This window comes from Cyrtonyx montezumae, unplaced genomic scaffold (assembly GCF_038088225.1).
Source record: "Cyrtonyx montezumae isolate F1298 unplaced genomic scaffold, pur_monq_1.0 scaffold_3, whole genome shotgun sequence".
NCBI classification, from domain to species: Eukaryota; Metazoa; Chordata; class Aves; order Galliformes; family Odontophoridae; genus Cyrtonyx; species Cyrtonyx montezumae.
Window position 1 is genome coordinate 33,105,541 of NW_027072034.1, and position 17,962 is coordinate 33,123,502.

Below are 17,962 nucleotides of genomic sequence, written 5' to 3' on the forward strand. Positions count from 1 at the left end.
TGGGTTTTTTTCTGATAGGAAAATGTCAGTACTTCATTTCAACACAATCATTTCAAGAAGAGAAGTTTCAGGTTGGGCTCTTGTGCAGTGGTGGCATTTGTTTATGCTTAAAAAAGAAACTTAATATTGTAGTTTACTCTGAAGTACTTTTGGCTGCTATTTTTTAAAGCCAGAGCCAAAGCTGGGAGTGGGGGGTAAGAATATTTCCTGCATTCTAAGGATTTTTTAAAAAAATTACCACAAAACCAACAGTCAAGGAAAAAAAAAAACAAAAAACCAAGAACCTCATGCTTTATTTCTTTTCTTTACAAATCCTTCTGAGCACTTGCTTTTTGCCTTGATGTTCACAAGGATTATACATGTAAAGGGAAAATAAGCTGTAAAAAGTTGTGCATTTTGGTTTCCAGGTTGCTCTCTCAAAAATATCAGCACCAACTCATAAGTGCTCCCAAGCAGTAAGTATAAATAAAGTTCAACATTATGTGCTGAAGATGGATTTACAGCTTAAGTCATGTCACTCCTGAAGAAGATCAACACCGCCCACTGACGAGTTGAAACAAAAGGAGAAGCAATGTTAGCCTTACCCAGCCTGGTAGAAAAGCAACACAGAAAAGATGCTACAGGTGCTCTTTTCATTATGGTCGAATTTCTCAAGGCTCCACTGCAGCTCTCCCTAGCTGAAGTACAGCATCCCAGGCCAGAACATACACAAACTGGGACACACTTCCAAAATACAGTATATTACCCATAGGAAGGAAGCCTGATGCTTGATTAGCTTCCAAATATTCCTGCTATAGAAATTAAATTACTGCAGTCTGAGCTGTAGTGCTTAAGCACTACACCAGCAGTGTTGCTATTTAGGGGATTTTATATTTGTAGGGCAGGCAAAACCAAAGAGAATAGAAATAGCACGAGGACACTTTCAGAAACCTCAAAACTAGGTTTAGATTACAACAAGTGTCTCTTAAGTATAAGTTTCAGCCTTATTCAACCCACTGGAAAAGCACACATATCACTTACGGGGAGCTCCTTCTGCCATTTCTATGGCTGTAATGCCGCAGGACCAGAGGTCACTCTGCATAAAGAGAGACAGACACCATATGTTAGGAGGTGGATTTATCCATTCAGACAGTAAGAATGCTATTTGCAGAGGCCCTGTAGGTGAGGCTTTAAGGAAATAACAAGGTTGTTTAAATAATAAGCTACTTTTTTCTTTAACAGTATCACAAAATGTTCCTTGACAGATCATACACAATTATACACAAATTCATCTGCATATACATTCAGAGCATGCAAACGATCCTTTCTAATAACACATAAATATATTTGCATTTGGACGAACAAAAGTACATTTGCCCTAAGTCTAAGTCTACAGAACAACAATATTTTTCAATACTTCCTTGTTTACAAAGGACCAAACGCTCCCCTGTAATGAACTCACGGAAAACACTCTTGATATTTCTCCAGGCACAAGGCAAAGGAAATGAAGCACTAAATAGGCCGTGGAGCAACACCCAAAAACCTAGCAAGTCTTTTTCATTGTCTAAATCAGCAAATAAACAAGTAAAGATTAGTGGAATATAGCCCTTCCTTGGCTTTTTTCTAGTTAGTGGAATCTGGATAATAATATAAGCATATAATACTATACAGAGGAATAGTCATTACTGCTAAAAAGGTAAGAAACCTCTGTTTGCCTCAATACTTGCAGCCAAAGCAAATGCTCCTTCCCTTTCACATCAGTTTTGCTTGAAACATCAAGAAAGAAGAATCCTTCAGTGTGAGTCTTTCAAGATGTCACCTCCAGAGAGCATTCCTGGCTGGGAGCTAACTGCACTTGCACCTGAATGAGACCTAGGAGGCCCAAATGTAGCTGGAAAAGACTGGAATGAAATCAAGTGATTCCTTATGGGGAAAAACAGTGGAGGAGGTTGCTGAATGGAGTACAGCCACTCTTATGAAAGATGTGTTCTTATGAAAAGCTGCATTCATTTCTGGCAGCAATACTGATTTTTAACAAATTAGTGAAAACTGATGAGCAAACAAGCTCTTCTGTACTACAAGCAGGGAAGAATTTCTAATGGTCAAGCAATTGCACCTGCAAGCCCAGCAGGGCAATCGTTTTGGTGCAATCCTTCAATTTAAGCTAAACTGCACAGCCTCATGGTCTTATGGAAGCTTCAGCCATGAATTTTTTAAGGGAAGAAAAGAATAAATAACTAGAAAAAACTACTGCTTTAACACCCCTACAGGGTCCATCAAGAATGACATACGAGTGTGAAAGGAATCCCTTTTCTCACTGTTGCTACACTAATGACTACAGCAGAGAGTTCTTTGCTAAATCATATAATAGTTACCTTCCTAATTATTCCATCTATAAAGATCTAAAGCACTGACTTTATTTCAATGAGTTGCTGGACATAAGAAGTGATTAAATCAAGAGAAATAGGATCAACATGATCTGATAATCAAAAGACATAAAAACACCAAATCAAACCTCCCGTGTTTTATTTTTTATTAAATTCATATATACCAATATCTAACATCACTATCAGTCTCAGCAAATTGATATTCAGCCCCAAAATTCAATATAACACCCCAATCATTGCTTTTTCGATCTCTTTGATGCCTTTTTTCATTAAAAGCTTGAATAGTAGAATGAATCTAAGACCTTATTTTCTCATTTTTTCTTTCTTTCTGCTTTCATTAAAGCAAGCTGAGAAAACACATTTAAGATTACAGGATGCTTTGACTAAAGAAATTTAACTCTGAATACACATATATAATAATCTTAAGGGTAATGCAAATATCATCAGGCCAATTAATGGTTCTGCAGTAATTAAATCTTCTATCAAGATGTACATGTGTCTAGAAATCAGGAACAGACACAGTGTAAATACCTCCTCCTGCCCTTCACTAGCTCTCCAGACAGTGAATCTATTTAAGGCAACACCGAAAATGCACTGTTCTGGATTATTACATTAACTGGGGCATATTCAAACACAATTTATAGTAAAAGCATTATACAAATTGAGAACACAAGCACCTACAGTTACACTCTTTTTTTTTTTTTTAATTTGGCTTTCCTGAGTACCTACAGCACTTTGAAGTCTACACCTTGTGACATGAAGCTAAGACAATACAAGTCACAGCAATGACCTCATGCCCCCGTAGCAAGAATGTACCTACACAAAACAAAATTACTCCTGCAAAGCGTAAGTCACAAAAACTGCTGGCATTCATGGATGCTCACAGTACAGTGATAAGCTGCTGTGTGTTCATTTCTGTATTATTTTTCTGTTAACATGACTCTCTTACTCTGTAATCATACGTAGCATCTGGATTTTCATCACAGGCAATAACTTCTGGAGCCATCCAGTATGGAGTTCCAATGAAAGTGTTTCTCCTGCCAACTGTCCTGTCCAGCTGAGCGCTCACACCAAAATCCACTGTGGGTGGGAAAAGATTAAAATAAAATCAGAGGGGAAAAATAATGCAGTGATTACTTCTGTATGGTGATTTGGAAATAAAACCAGGTGAATATTCCACTTGGGAGGACCATGCTGAAGAGAAACATGATGATTCATACAGAGGCAGTCGACTCCTTGTGTTTCACTTGCAATGCACTCAGGCCACAAGCTCATGAATAGACACAGCGGGGTCTCTTCACCTTTCTCCAATCTGTGAAGCATCACCTCCCCAGAAGGGAATGCATGGCTTAAAAAAAAACATCCAGGAGGCTGAGGAAGGACTATTCCCTTCCTAACTGGTGAAGCCAAGCACAAGACTGTCTACGCAGGCGGACCCTGCTTCCCAACGGTACCTTTCATGCTATGGGAAAACCACGTGTGAACAAGACTCCTTTTTGGCTGTCTACCTTTTTTGCTCTGAAGCTGGACAGCAAAAATAATTTGTTGCTCAGTTAACTGCTGTCTGCTCTATAATGCATAGAGCAGATGTATCATAGGAAGGAAAGATGAAGATTATTCAGGAGGTGATAACTTTGAGCACATCTGCACACAGGTTGCAACAAAGACATTTATTTCATTACAAGAGATTTTTCCTTCCTTTACTTCTCCTCACTGCCAATTCCACTGATGTGATCACATTCACAACAATGATACACACCTTTCCATATCAGTAACTTTGTCTGCCTAGGAAGGCTGTGTCAACTTCACAAAATCCATCATTTGAGTGACACAGAAAAACTGGTAGAGACAAGCTCTGTGGGACCAACAATTCAGGAGCTACTGTGCTCCACTTTGGACCAAAAGAAGGAAAGCTCTCCAGAGAACTTCCTCCTCCAGCAGCCAGGACATCTTTCTATGCCTTGTGCTGCAGGAAGGTGTAATGCAAAACAGAAGGGATGTGGGCTGGGTGGGAGGCCTTCAGCATGGCTCTATATTTAACTGAAAAAAGGTGGTGAATGTAGTGTGATGCAAACACAGAAGGTTAAAGTGTGCGGGAACTGGAAGAGACAGGTTGGAGGAAAAGGAGAATGTCCATTTGCAAAGGAGAGAAAAGTCATGGAACAAGCATGGTTTTTGTCAGGAATGCCCTCCCTCAACAGTACCATCCAGATCGCATTCCTGTGCTCAGAATCTGAACAGCAGGTGCCAGTTTTAATAAAAGCCAAATACTGGAACAACTCCCATCACCTCCCAAGTCCAGGATGAAGGGTTAGAATCAACTTGTGTCACACATGACTTGATGTAGACACAAAACCATCCACTCACTAATTTTGATAAGAAGTCAAATTACCCTGAATGAAATGCAACAACTTGCAGGAGGAAATTTGTCCAGAGCCTCAATCCATGTGAAAGCAGTGGCAGAGCGTACATGCCAAAGAACACGCTGCAGAGCTCTTGAAGAATGAAATTAATTTGGGAACATCAGGAAAAACAACAAAAGCTAGATGAATCAGGAAGCAGTTGTGCTTGCCTACTTACCGAGTTTCACTTCTGCATTCTCTGTTAACAAAACATTTTGCCCTTTGATATCCCTGTGAATCACGTGGTGGGCATGAAGATGCGCCAGCCCCTGCAGTAGGGAAAAGAGAGGAAGTAGACAACATTTAGAGTTAGGCTCTTTGTCCAGTAGCAGGCAATCCATGCCTTGAAGCCCTGTAGCCAGTGCCTCAGTGCATGGGTTTGTGCTCAGCAGACACATGTGATGCAATCCACAGGAGCCTTGTAGCAGCACACCACCCGCTCAGCTTCGATAATTGAGCAGGGAATAAGGCCCCAGGTTGTATCCATGCTGTGCATACACACAGCTCAGCATCTGCACTGTGCAAACACTTCTCAGCTGTCACTTGGAGGAAGCTCAGCAACCAGAAAGTCTCAGTACAATTACGCTGTGAACAACAGCAGTGTCAGTATAGTTGGTGACATCTGACATGCACCAGATCACACTTATAGGAAGAGAAATTTAGTTCAGGAACGGGGCAGAAAGGACAAAGGAGGAAGCAGCATGATGCAGGTATACCCTACGAGAAGGAGGCAGAATGGTGATGTGCTAGCATTTATACTGGAGGGTGATGGAATACTGATGGCAAAAAAAATGCTTCTGCAAAGATGGAGTTCTCTTATCTAACTTATCTTCCATAAATATGAAGGCAGATAATTGCTCCTCAGGAAAAAAAAAAAAAAAGAAAGGAGGGGAAACAAAAAAAAAAAAGAGAACAGCAAGCACTGTACTTTCCAAAGGAAACAAAACCTCCTGGCATACGGTGCTTTTTGTTGAGACAGCACCTGGATGCATGCCCCAAAGCATTAGCCATGTGGAGGGAGGGTCGGAGAAGACATATGTTGCATTCTAGTACCTAATGTAATCGGTAGAACAATAGGCAACCCTCTTAGCAACTGCCCGTATTTTGGTTTGTCCTTAGCACTCTGCTTGGAAAACTGCAGTCTCCGGTGGGATCATCTTGCCTGTTTGTGCTGCCCTCACAGGCTTCTAATGTTTTATGAAAAATAAAGCAATAGAACCTTTACAGCTGCAAAAGGTTAAGAGAGTAGTGCTTGCTGTACAGAAATATTTTCTAACACGTGTTCTTCATTAAACGATCATTTATCAGTTTGCCTACACAACCATAGGACTATTTTCTTTTTTTGAAACACTTAATGAGCAGAACAAAAAAACATGTAATCCACGGCTCCTCCCTGCATATGTCACAAGCTAACAAAATGAACAGTTAATGTCCTTAGTACCACACACTGGCTGTTAACACTAAGTGTGGCCTTATTTTTTTTGCAAGAATGAAGGCTTTTCCACAGCTTCACACAGGATACTTTTCAAAGCCTCATGCTACACTGCCTCAGCCAGGGAGATAATCATATGAATCATATGCTCTCTCTGGAGTACAATCTGATCTTACTGGAAAAACACATTCAAGCTCTTGAGGAGTTAGGATGAGGGGCAGCAGCTTGACCCTCCTTCGGTCCCTAGGTTAAGTTCTCTGAGGCCCCTCTGACCACATAGAGATGCATTCAGGAGGCTCTCGCCTGCATCAACCTGTACAAATCTTTGGCACTTTAGCTCGTTTAACTTCTTGTTATACAGTCTCTCTCTTTCATCACTGACAAATCCAATGTCAAATCAGGTTTTGCAATGCCTGTTTGTAATGTGAATTTTGCATTCCTTTTTTCCAGATATTCCAGTTCCTTCTAGTAAACAATTAAGGCTCCTATCACAAATGTCTCACAAGAACGAGAAAGCAGCTGTGACACTTTTCTGAAGTAAAACCTTTTTTCACCTTCCCAGTGAGCACGACCCTACCACCTTAAGAGGAATTTACGATGAAGGCAACGTAGCATGCAATACCTCCAGGGCTGCACATTTGTACTCAAGTCGAGCATAAGATTGGTACTCTGTACTACAGCAGTTAGCTTTCTCCATACTAAAGCATGCTATCCACTTGGCTGGAAATACAACCATCAGTAGGTATTCATGACAGTAACTTTTATTCCTCCTAGTAAACAACAACTTAAAACGTGCCAGCCCAAACTTCAACAGCCAAACTCTTTCCTGGCAGATGGAGCTTGAGCAAGAGACCACAATCATTCGTCTTCATCATTTTAAAAAATCACCAAGACAGAGCCAATGTGCAACACAGACAACAGCAGCATTGACTTATGTGAGAGCTACTGGTGGTTTCTTTTAACATAAAGCCCTCGGAACTTCAGTCTTGATGAGGCAATTGAACAGACACACTGCGTAATGGAACGGGTAGGAGGCAATTTGTTATACAAAGAAGCATGAGGAAAATCATGCCAGATTTACTTAGCACAGCAAACATGCCAATTCAAAAAGCACTTCGACTGTACCAACTGGAAATTAAATATGAGGCGTAATTAGCTAAAGCTTCAGTTTTACAAAGACTGGTAAGTGGCATCCCTCTTTCTGAGGAACTTTTGCAGTGCCGTATGCTAGCACTCCACAGCGCACAACTGAATGTGACGTATCTGCTCGCTCTACATAGACTGCAGCAATAAGCAATATGCGAGCACATCGCAGCACAGAAGTCCCGACGGCTGGCCTGAGCCAACACCTCCCTTCCTCCACAAGCTTGATTAGGAGCAGAGAAAGAGGGCTGTAAGCACATTTGAAAAAGCCCATTCTGCACCCTCTTGTGATAAGCAGGCCTTCTGAAAAAAAAAACCTTCTAAAAAAAGCATCTTACAGGCACATGGGCACTGTTTCTCAGCTTCTACAGTAGATAAGGACTCTGGTTCTTATGCTGCCTTCTCATGCAGTGCTGCTCTTACAGTATAGCACAACTCGCACAGTACGTGAGCATCTGTGGTCTTGTCCTCACTGCCAGTGTAGGAGACAGAAGTTAAACGATGCACAGCAGACATCCATCCACTCCTACATGCTCTTCAGACAATGACTTGGCTAATGGGACTGATAGGAACGACTTCTTGCAGAACCACAACCTTCATCTTCAAGACTGCTTCTGTGTCTCTGAGTGCAGTGAGCTATTTTCCTTACCCTGAGAATCTCTCTGGAGATGTATGCTATCCAGTCTTCTTTCAGAGTATTCCCTTTCGTGTTCTTCACAAGGTCTGTGATAGAGCCTGCTCCACAAAACTCCATAACAAGCTGCAAAAGAAATACCAGCATGCAACCAACATTAAACACAGTTTCCAGCTGTCTAGCAAAGTAAAATAATCACGCTGGAGCACTGATTTGGGAAACCCTCACCAAGCACAGAATATCATTTACTTTACCTCTCTGCCTTGAAAGCAGATCCAAAACAAATGTCTCCAATGTGTGTCAGACAAACATGGAATATGTCTCACATTAGTTACCACATTTTCAAGGACTGATTTAATCACTGTAATTTAATACTGAGAATCTGGATATGCTCAGCTGCGCAAAATGCATTAGCAGTAACAGAAGTAAGAGCACATCCAACGCTGAAGGAATCAAGCTGACCACACCATTGCAACACATCTTAATCTATAATTCCTACTTATTTAAGGGAGACAAGAGCATGTACTTGTGTCTGTATGCTGCCGTTTCAAACCCAAACTTCAGTCCTCTAGAGGGAATAGCTGAGATGGGATGAAAAATGGGTAGAATTTTCAAGTGCAGCTTTACTTTTACAGCCACGCTACTACTCAGCTCATCTGCCTTGTTCCCATGAAGCATGTTACTATCCATCTTTGAAATGGAGAAAAAATTACTTAAAGAGCAAATCCACTGCTAATAGCAAATCTTAGTTCAGCCATCACATTAGCCCACATTACTCAATTCTCTATCTGTTCAAGCAAGCACTGAATTCTATTACGCAGTCTTTCTATAATGACATTTCTATAATCCTCAAATGATTTCCAAAAGGGAAAGGCTTATGAACACACTTTAGAAACATCTGCTTACCCACAGTTGGTCGTCATGTCCTGGAGGACTTTTCTTAATGAAAGCACCATAATAAGTTGCAATGTTTCTATGATGAGAATATTTCTTTAGCATATTAATCTCCAGTTTGATTTCTTCTTCTTCGTCCTTTGGAGGAACAAAAAAAAAAAGTATGTTTAATATACCATGTGCATAAACTACGCTTTTTTTTTAATTTTGAATTTATATCAGTGTCATACTCTTTACTAACACAACCCAGGTTCACACCAACAAAATCCTCTTTATTGAGATAGTCTCAAACAGACTCGAACTTCTCCAAGTTCACAGTAGCACAAAAAGTAAATGAAGGATGCACTGGATTTCAATGAGTGACAGAGCAGGACCGGATGGTTGGACTTGATAATCTTTAAAGTCTTTTCCAACTTGAGTGATATTATGATTCTATGATCTGTTTAAAAACCTGATAACTATAGTACCTTAAACAAATATGCATGTAACAGACTTTTATTCTGTATAACCCAGAGAACTGAAAAATAAACAGAAAAATCTGTTTATTTACAAGGAGTATTATTTCTTTCTCTCTTTGTTTTGTTCTGTTTTGTTTACTGTGAAGATTTCAACCTATTCTGTTTAAATGCACCAGACGGGCTCAGTGCAGCAGGAATTCCCCTCCCTGCACAAACAAGGCGCTCGCCTCACACACAGGTTCCCTCCTCCTCCATCCGGATTGACAGAGGAAAAGCAAGTGCATCAGGAAAAGAGGCCTGGGAGCCCAACCCGTAAACAGGATGCTGCAATACAAAGGCAGAGGAAGGACTTCCCCCTGCTCGGCCTTGTCAGAGCAGTGCCAAGCAGAGAGCAGTTCAGGTGAGGGGGCTGTCCCCATCATACATGAGATCAGCATCAGAATCAAACCACGCAGCTGTCTTAAAGAGGCAATGCTATACAACCACTTCTTGAGAACAACAACAGTATGTGTCTTAAATAACAGGAAGGAACGGGAAGGATCCATGTGTGCTTCTGGGACAACACAATGGCGATGATGTACATGCATGAGGACAGTAGACAGGGGAGAAGAAGCAGACACCACCAACCACCACCAACACACTCCCCAGCCTTTCTTTAGGCACACCTTGGCAGTGGGAGTCCTCACTTAGCCCAACTCAAGGCAACTGATTAAAAAAGAGCTGATTTCCCAGTTTAGTTGGGGCGTCTATTTGCTCCACAACCTTCTAGCTTTATCTACCCAGGGGGCATTTGTCTGCCTTAAGCTGACTCCAGGAAGAAGCTGCTACCCCTGCTCCCTAGGGCAGCAGGTTGGCTGAGACACCAGCGAGTGTTTTGATTATCCTGTATGTCAAAGCTGATTACATTTTAAGCTTTAAACTTCCTTGCAATTTGCAGCACACTAGCAATCAAACATCCCATTCACGACATACGCAGATGTTAATACTAACTACGCGTTAACTATTTATACTGGTACACATGGCTTCAGTGAAGGAAACCACTGCGTGCCGTAAAGGAAACAATGGTTTGAAACACACTAGTACTGCACTGCTTACTCATAAATTACTGTGAGAGAATTCCCAAAATGCACAAGGCATAGACTATTCTTAAATCTTCTCATGATGCTTCTATAAGTAAAATACTGCGCGTTTCTGGAACACTGAACAGAACAGTAGAATCATCCAGTAAATCAAAGTTCCCAGCAAACAGCAACCCTGGGAGAAAGCATTATTATCAGCATAGCTTGTTGAGCCAAAAGCTAACTTGGGGCTTCCTCAGCTGTTTCTGCTGTCACTGCTGTTGTGTGAATTTTTTTATTTAGTCCATATGCAAAAAAAAAAAAAAAAAAAAAAAAAAAGTAGTAGAAATAGAAACTACAATGCTGAGCTTTGAATTTAGGCAAAAAAAAAAAAGCTGCACTGGGGACTCTGTTAAACATAACAGTTTGGGACTTGATCCTTGGTAGATTACTAGGTATAATTGGATTAATCTGCCATTTTGTATTCACTCTTTGTAAGAAAATTATTTCCTACCCTCAGCACATAAACACAATGGCTTTTACAACACAACGGGCAGGATGTCCTAAAGGTGTATTGTGCTTATCTATGGTAATGACAGCAGCCAAAATGATGATGCCTACACAGGATCCATTTCTGTAAAAAACAAAACAAAACAAAACAAAAAAAAACAAAACACACAAGCAAGCAGCCTGTGGCAACTCTTAGCTGAAACCAGGAATGGTGTTAAACTGCTACATGAGCTGTCACTGAGCATTTGTCCACAGCACATGTCTCACCTATGGTTCAGTTCAGTCTGATTGCCAGCTTACAGATATAAACAGATTCAGTAACCCTTGCCTTTGGAGGACTCCACTTACTTTAGCATGGATCAATAGCTCCCTAGTACCAAGTCCTGAAGACTTTCTAACAACAGACAGGAGGGACAGTGAGGCCTAATCAGCATGGAGAACGCTGCAGTACTGCTATAGGATAGGAATTGGTACAAAAATAAAACAGAAAAAGACCCAAATTGCTGTATTCCAGATTCAGGACCTTTTTTTTTTCAGGGTAGAACTGACTTCATTCCAATGTGGACATCTGAAGAGGCCAAATAATATGAACCGTACGGCTGTTTACTTCTCCCCCTAACTACAAAAGGAGGATGAGGTCATTAGCAAAGATCCAGACACTGACTTTGCAGATGTCTTCGCTCGGGTGAGATGAGTCCCACCCAAAACTGTCACCGGATAAGAGCACTTCCGCACAGCCCTGCTTGCAGCCACGTGCGAGCAGCCTGAGGCCGCCCCACAAGGAAAGCACCCGTGGGGCCATCCCAGGACTCAGACACAGAGACCGACATGAGGGAAGGAAGCTCCCTCATCTCTGGCCTTCAAAGCTGACCCCCCTGGTGCCGCCTCCTGGGTGTGCTGAGTTTCCAGGATCACAAAGGGAAAAATTAAATCCGACTGAGAGACGGCACTCTCACGAAGGGGTACAGAAGTGTGGCTTTTTTTCCATTGGAGGCGAGAGGCAGCTGGTGGGCCCTTCCTTGTGATTTTGTGCAGCTGGCATCAATTACCACTTTAAGCCATTATCTGCAGATACAAACTCCCATTGAAACATTCTTTGTCTGGGCCTGCGCTGGGGTTGCTGCAAGTGTTCTGTACTTCTACATTCGCTGTCTGTTTGTGACAGCACGTCTGATTACCAGCAATTTTTGCAGTAATCTGTACTTTTGGAGGAGTCACGTGGTTAAATCAGGCTTGGAGTGGATTTCCTCTCTTTTTCCACTTGTTTCCTTTCCACGATTCAACATACACACTGGCACAACACCGAGGACAGAATGGAAAGAAACACAGAATGACAGAATGGTTTTGGTTGGAAGGGACCTTAAAGATTATCTAGTTCCAACCCCCTGCTATAGGCAGGGACACCTCCCTCTAGACCAGCTTGCTCACAGTCCCATCCAACCTGGCCTTGAATGCTTCCAGGGAGGGGACATCCACAGCCATGATGGGCAACCTGTTCCACTGTCTCACATAACCAAACATTTTGTCCAGACACCTCAAGATACGAAAGAATGCAGACCTGACCTGTCCCTGCTCTGCAGCTGCTACGAGCCCACCAGCAGTCTGAACCAGAAGAATCCACCTTTGAGAAACAGACCTGGGAATGATGAGCAGTAACACTGCTTTCCATGCTCTCTAACACAAGGAGACTATTTCAGGAGCTGAGAGGAAGACAACAGTCTAAAGGTACAGCAAGGAAGTACCCCTGGGCATGTTTGTAGTGGTCTTCTGTTCTCTCTCCCTTTGATGGAAGAGTTGCCTCTGTGGCTGCCTCAAAAGAGCAGCTTGTGGTGATTGTCAGGCTTTGCTCGTATCTCAAGGGATGACACAGGTAGGGGAGGAGAAACATAAGAGAATTACAGAAAATTGAATTTACCCTAGTGTAGGACAACAGGTAACATGAATGAAGAAACCAATGGCCAAGCAAGGTTACAGCAAAACAGTGCTTTGTGACAAAAGTAAAACCAAGTTCATCTGTGCTTCCAAGTAGTTTACACACTGTCCTACGTCAGTTTGCAGTGGAATGCAAATTCATTCCTTTGGCACCTTTCTTTTTTGATTTAAGAAGTGAGACAATAAAAAATCTCCCATTGCAAACGCCATGCAACGATTTTAAGCTATAAGCAAGTGTTTTAATTAATAACACTACCCAGCAATGGAAACCAAAATATTCAGGCAAAGGGATTCTCCAAGTCTCCTTTGGTTTGCTTTTTCCCATGCCACCACGAAGCTCTGCCTGCCCATATCCAGGGACTGCACTGCCTGGAGAATGGTTTCTGGTTGCACCATACCCAGGACTTCAGAATGAGCTCAGCTGGCTATGAACCACAAGCTCCAGCAGCAGCCTGTGGGCTTTGGGAGTCTTTCAACTACCAGAGAATTCAGATGCATGCAGGGAGATGCAGAGCAGCATCAGCCCAGCTTCTCTGTGAGTGAAGAAGGGAAGCACTAAACCATGGGCCCCAAGATGGTAGGAAATGTTTCACCTTCAACAGGCACCAGAGATAGGACAGCTCATCCTTTCTTTCACCATCTCACCATGATGTGAGTGTTAAAAAAAGCTTGCTTTCCTTCCCCCCTCCTTTCCCTTTCAATTTCTGATCTCCCCTGCTCCCCCACCCCCCGCCAAAAAAAAAAAAAAAAGTCATGAAAGATGCCAAATGCAAACAAAAACCTTCCTGGATAAATCACATCAACTTTTACAAACCACCATTCTGCTTGTGTGTCACATCCTCCCTCCTCCCCACACCCTTAGTCTGGCTTGCATCCATTTGAAGAAGGATCTGTCCAGAACCGGGAGAGTCTGAATAGTGCCTAGCACAATAGGTGACCTTTTCTGGTATTAGAATTCATAATATATACAGTCATTAATAAAGTTTCACACACAAGAGTGAAGTTTTGGCAAGAGGAGCTAGGGCTGTATTGCACACAGAGCAGTACTCAAACCAGGAGCTGTGGTACTGCCTTCAAGACGGGAAGGAGATTGCAATTTTGGGAGGAACCTAACCACAATAAAAATGAGATTCCAAACTCTGGGCAAGTCCCTGCCAGAGCCTGCCAAGGTAGGAAGTTCATACAAAGCAGAAGAACTTACAGTGTTGAGAATTCTACGTGGAGAAACATAATCCTTTCCAACCCCACAACTGTGTCAGAATTGGGAATGAGATATAAAATAGTTCTCCAAAAAATTAAAAACAAAAAAACAAAAAATCAAGCACAGGCTTCTTGGGAGGGAAAGCCTAAGCTGCTGAAAAGACTTTAATCAAGACATGCAGTAAACATTTAACAAGTCCATATGCAGTGCCTCCTAAATCTTAACATACAAAAGCCTCCAATATGTTACTACAACTCTCCTATATTTTACAGAGCCTTTAAGCTTTGTTAGCCTCAAAGTAAAGACCTCATGCAAGTTTGTTTGCCTTCTATCTAACTCCTCTATTATTTTTTCACCATCATTACTCCCTGTGTCTGACATACTGCATGTGCAGAGTCCTTCTTTCACAGACCCTTCACCCACAGGCTGCTTCCAGCTTGGTGCCTTTCCTTTCTCTTCCAGTCTTTTCTAAGCATGCACTTCTCCAAAAGCCAAAAGCTGTGCTTAGGAATAAGGGCTTGTCACACCACATGCTCAGTGATACTCCATGAGCACTGGACATCCAGCAAGCAATAACGAGAGCAGCAAGCACCCTCCCACCACTGCTGCCACTTTGTCCCTTATCCACATGGGCAGCCCTTGCAGAGAAAGCCCTTTGTGGTTTTTGCTGGTTACAAGCCTCCCAGAGCCCATCTTGATGCTGTGAGCTGAATATAAGCCTCAAAGCTGCCAGAGGTAGCAGACTGGCAGCACCCTTGCTTGAGAAGTGCAGTGGCTAAAGGCAGCTAGGTTACTTTCCCAAGGTTAAAAAAAAATCTTTGTTTTGTGAAATGTCTGGGAGAAAACGGCTGTCCTTAGGACCATGTTTGGTTACTTTCGGTCATTAGATTTTGTCAAGCACTGTAAAAACACACTTCACAACCCATACGAAACAGAGCATTTCATCTCCCCTTGGCACAACACCCTCTCTACTGCATACTTAAGGCATCATCTGAAACAAGAGAGAAAACGAGCCAAACTGTTTGCAACAGTGCCATCACTGAGGATGCAACTATAAAGCAGCAATAAAGTTAACTGGACAAAGAAGCACAAGGGGTGGGTAGCTCTTCAGCAGTGTCCCAGTGCTGCCTGAAGGAGCCTGTTGTAGTAGTACTGTACTGGCGAGCAAGAGGGAATCACGTGCACACAGGAAGGAGCCAAGAGTCACGTGAAGACAATACTTGTCTGTTGTTTCCCCAAGCCACCTCCTCTGCCAATCACGACGACAACAATATTTCCTTTCTTGCCTGATGTGCCCCTGGTGACTTTGCCGGGCACTGAATGAGCTGTGCTAAAGACAGAGGGAAGGCACTGCTGCTGACCTCTTCCAGCAGAACCCCAGGGCACCAAAAGCTTTTCAGAAGGCAATCCAGAGAGGAACCTCCTAAGGGCAAAAGCCTGCAAATATTTTCAGGGCTGGTCCCTTGATCCTTGGTCATGGTTCCCTAAAAGCGTTTCCTGCTCACACTGCATGCTTTCTAATCTACACAATTGAACTGCCCATCCTCATCAAGCCTGAATTATTTACAAGTTATGAAACAAGCTATCCTTGTACTGATATCCCAAGAGCTCCTCCCCAAAAAGAAAGGGTTAGTACGCTACTTCTCTCAGGATTATTCGTGCAGACAAAGGCCTGTTGCCATACAATTCTACATCCAGTCCAAGATTTAAATCCTTGCTAGCAGGTATCAAAAATAAGCCTGTCTGTGAAGGAAACAAGTTAAAACATTTTGTTTAATGCAAAGGCCTGGGGCTCAGGGAAAAGGAAGAAACATAAATGCCAGAGAGAAAACAGTTTCACACACAAAGCAAAAAAGTTGCGTGGCTTTTCTACATCCCATCTCAGTATATATCTGACAACGAGGAAAGCAGCATCTCTGGGGGTGATGGCAGAGCCATGGGAGATGTCTTCACACCATTCAGCTGCTGCCCTCCCACCCAGATTCAGACAGCAGGTTTCCTTCCCAAAGGGCAACAACACATGGGTCCTTCCCTGGGTGTGCAGTCCAGACACTGATGGAACACAACTTGGACCTGGGAAAGGCTCCTGAGTCCCACAGGTTTCATACAGATGAAAAGACTCAATGATAAATTAAAGTTCTAGAGGGAAACTAGGCTTTAACTTTGAGAAGAGTGAGCAGAAGGCAAACACCTGTGAGAGGAGAGAAAACAGAAGGTTGAAACAACTGAAAGTGCTTTTCTAATGTACAAAACACTACAGAGAAGCTATATTAACAGAAATCTAAGATGGGAAGAAAAAACAGTGTGTCTGGCCTAACACAAATGCACTTGTAGCAAGTACGTCACAATAACCTATAAATTAATGAACACACTGATCTCCTTACTGAACAGATTCATTCAGTACACAGCTTCATACTCAAGTAACCAGTAAGTCCTATAGATGAGATGTACATAGAGATTTTTGCAACCCCTTTCATTTTGTTAAAAAAACCATTCAAACAACAAAAAAACCCCACAAGAAAACCTGCATTTTGCAACCATGAAACTAAAAGCTGTCACCGTGCACACCCAAACAGGAGCAGAACAAAGGAGAGCAAGGAAAAGTAACCCTACTCTCCTACTTCATCATTTCCTTGGGGCTGTTTCACAGAGGTATTTTATTTAAAGAGACTGGGCTGGAGAAGTAGCTGACAAGAAATCCAGAAGCTCAATCACGTGCCTGACAGCAACGAAGGGCTATGCACTGCTCAGTACGTAACAGTGTTTAGCAGAGCAGATTGGAGATGGTACTCCAAATCAATTATATGTTAAAACATAAATTAAAAAAAGATGGGTGAGCACGAACCAACACCACCTCAATTGTCAGCAGCCATGAAGCAAGTACCTTTGACCTCCAGGAGACACGGTCCTGCTGGTGACATTCACCCCTCTATAGGTTGTGTCCTACCTCAGGAGGACAGACCTGTCACCTTACAGGCACCGTTTACCCAGCACTACATTGTGTGTACCCAGCGCACCAAGCTTCAATGCAATAACTAAGTGCCTAAAATAAGACAAAATGAATCAACACTTTGGTCAATACTAACATCATCCATTTTCTGAAATGCCAGCAAACAGGTGCTGGAAAACTGCAGGGTTTACTATCAACTAGCTTTTGAAACCAAACCAACTGGTAGGAGGAAGAACTTCACAACACACTGCCGATCCTTCAGCTGTCTGCATTCCCCAAGTCTTCCATGCTTTAATTACGAAAACCCTCCTCATTAAAATGTTGCAAGTACTGCAATTTTTCCTTCCAAATATTTAAAACTTTGAGAGCTGCACTAAAAAGCCCTGCAATTTATCAGAAAATGAGTACTGAGGAAAGCCCTAAACACAGGATAATTCCATCTTCGCTGTAGTCCACAAATCCACCTCTATGACACGTAACACTTCCCTAATCCCATACTACGAAGAAAGAGATTGGACACTTCTTTTTTAGAGGAGTCTGTCTGAAGTACACTTGCCAGATAAAACACCATTGAACAGACTGCCATCACATCTCCCCAAACATCGAAGGTCATACATTGGCCTAGGAACTCATCATACGCAAGTTTAAAGCCTGCTGCACAAGTCACCCTTAAGCTACGCTCTGTTTTACATCCACAAAAGGAAAATTTGGGCTACGGCACAGTCTCCAAAAATCTCCTTGTAAGCAAGGACTAGTGTGAGATCATGATCTGACATTTAACACAAAGTTTCTTTTGTGAGCCAGCCAAAATATGTAAATTACACAGGAATAAAATGAATCGTCCGATCTGTACATGTGTCTTACAAACCTGACTGAATGACACAGTGAGAATTCACAAGCCTTTACAAGCCTTAATTTCAGGTAATCTTTGCCTGAAGGTTGAACACCTCAGTTCCCCTGGACCAGTGTTACTCACAGCTCA

At 42.3% G+C, this 17,962-nt stretch overlaps 1 protein-coding gene across 7 annotated transcripts in view; it reads right to left on the reverse strand.

Annotated features, from left to right (window-relative positions):
• MAP4K4 (mitogen-activated protein kinase kinase kinase kinase 4) overlaps positions 1–17,962 on the reverse strand; it is a 143,166-nt gene that overhangs the window by 46,634 nt on the left and 78,570 nt on the right. For all 7 annotated transcript variants that reach the window (XM_065741135.1, XM_065741131.1, XM_065741134.1 and 4 more), the window contains exons 4-8: positions 8,884–9,009; positions 7,993–8,103; positions 4,947–5,037; positions 3,316–3,446; positions 1,021–1,075 (exon numbers count right to left, since the gene is read on the reverse strand). In XM_065741135.1, the coding sequence (XP_065597207.1) occupies positions 1,021–1,075; positions 3,316–3,446; positions 4,947–5,037; positions 7,993–8,103; positions 8,884–9,009 (514 nt within the window). The remainder of the gene's footprint in view (positions 1–1,020; positions 1,076–3,315; positions 3,447–4,946; positions 5,038–7,992; positions 8,104–8,883; positions 9,010–17,962) is intronic.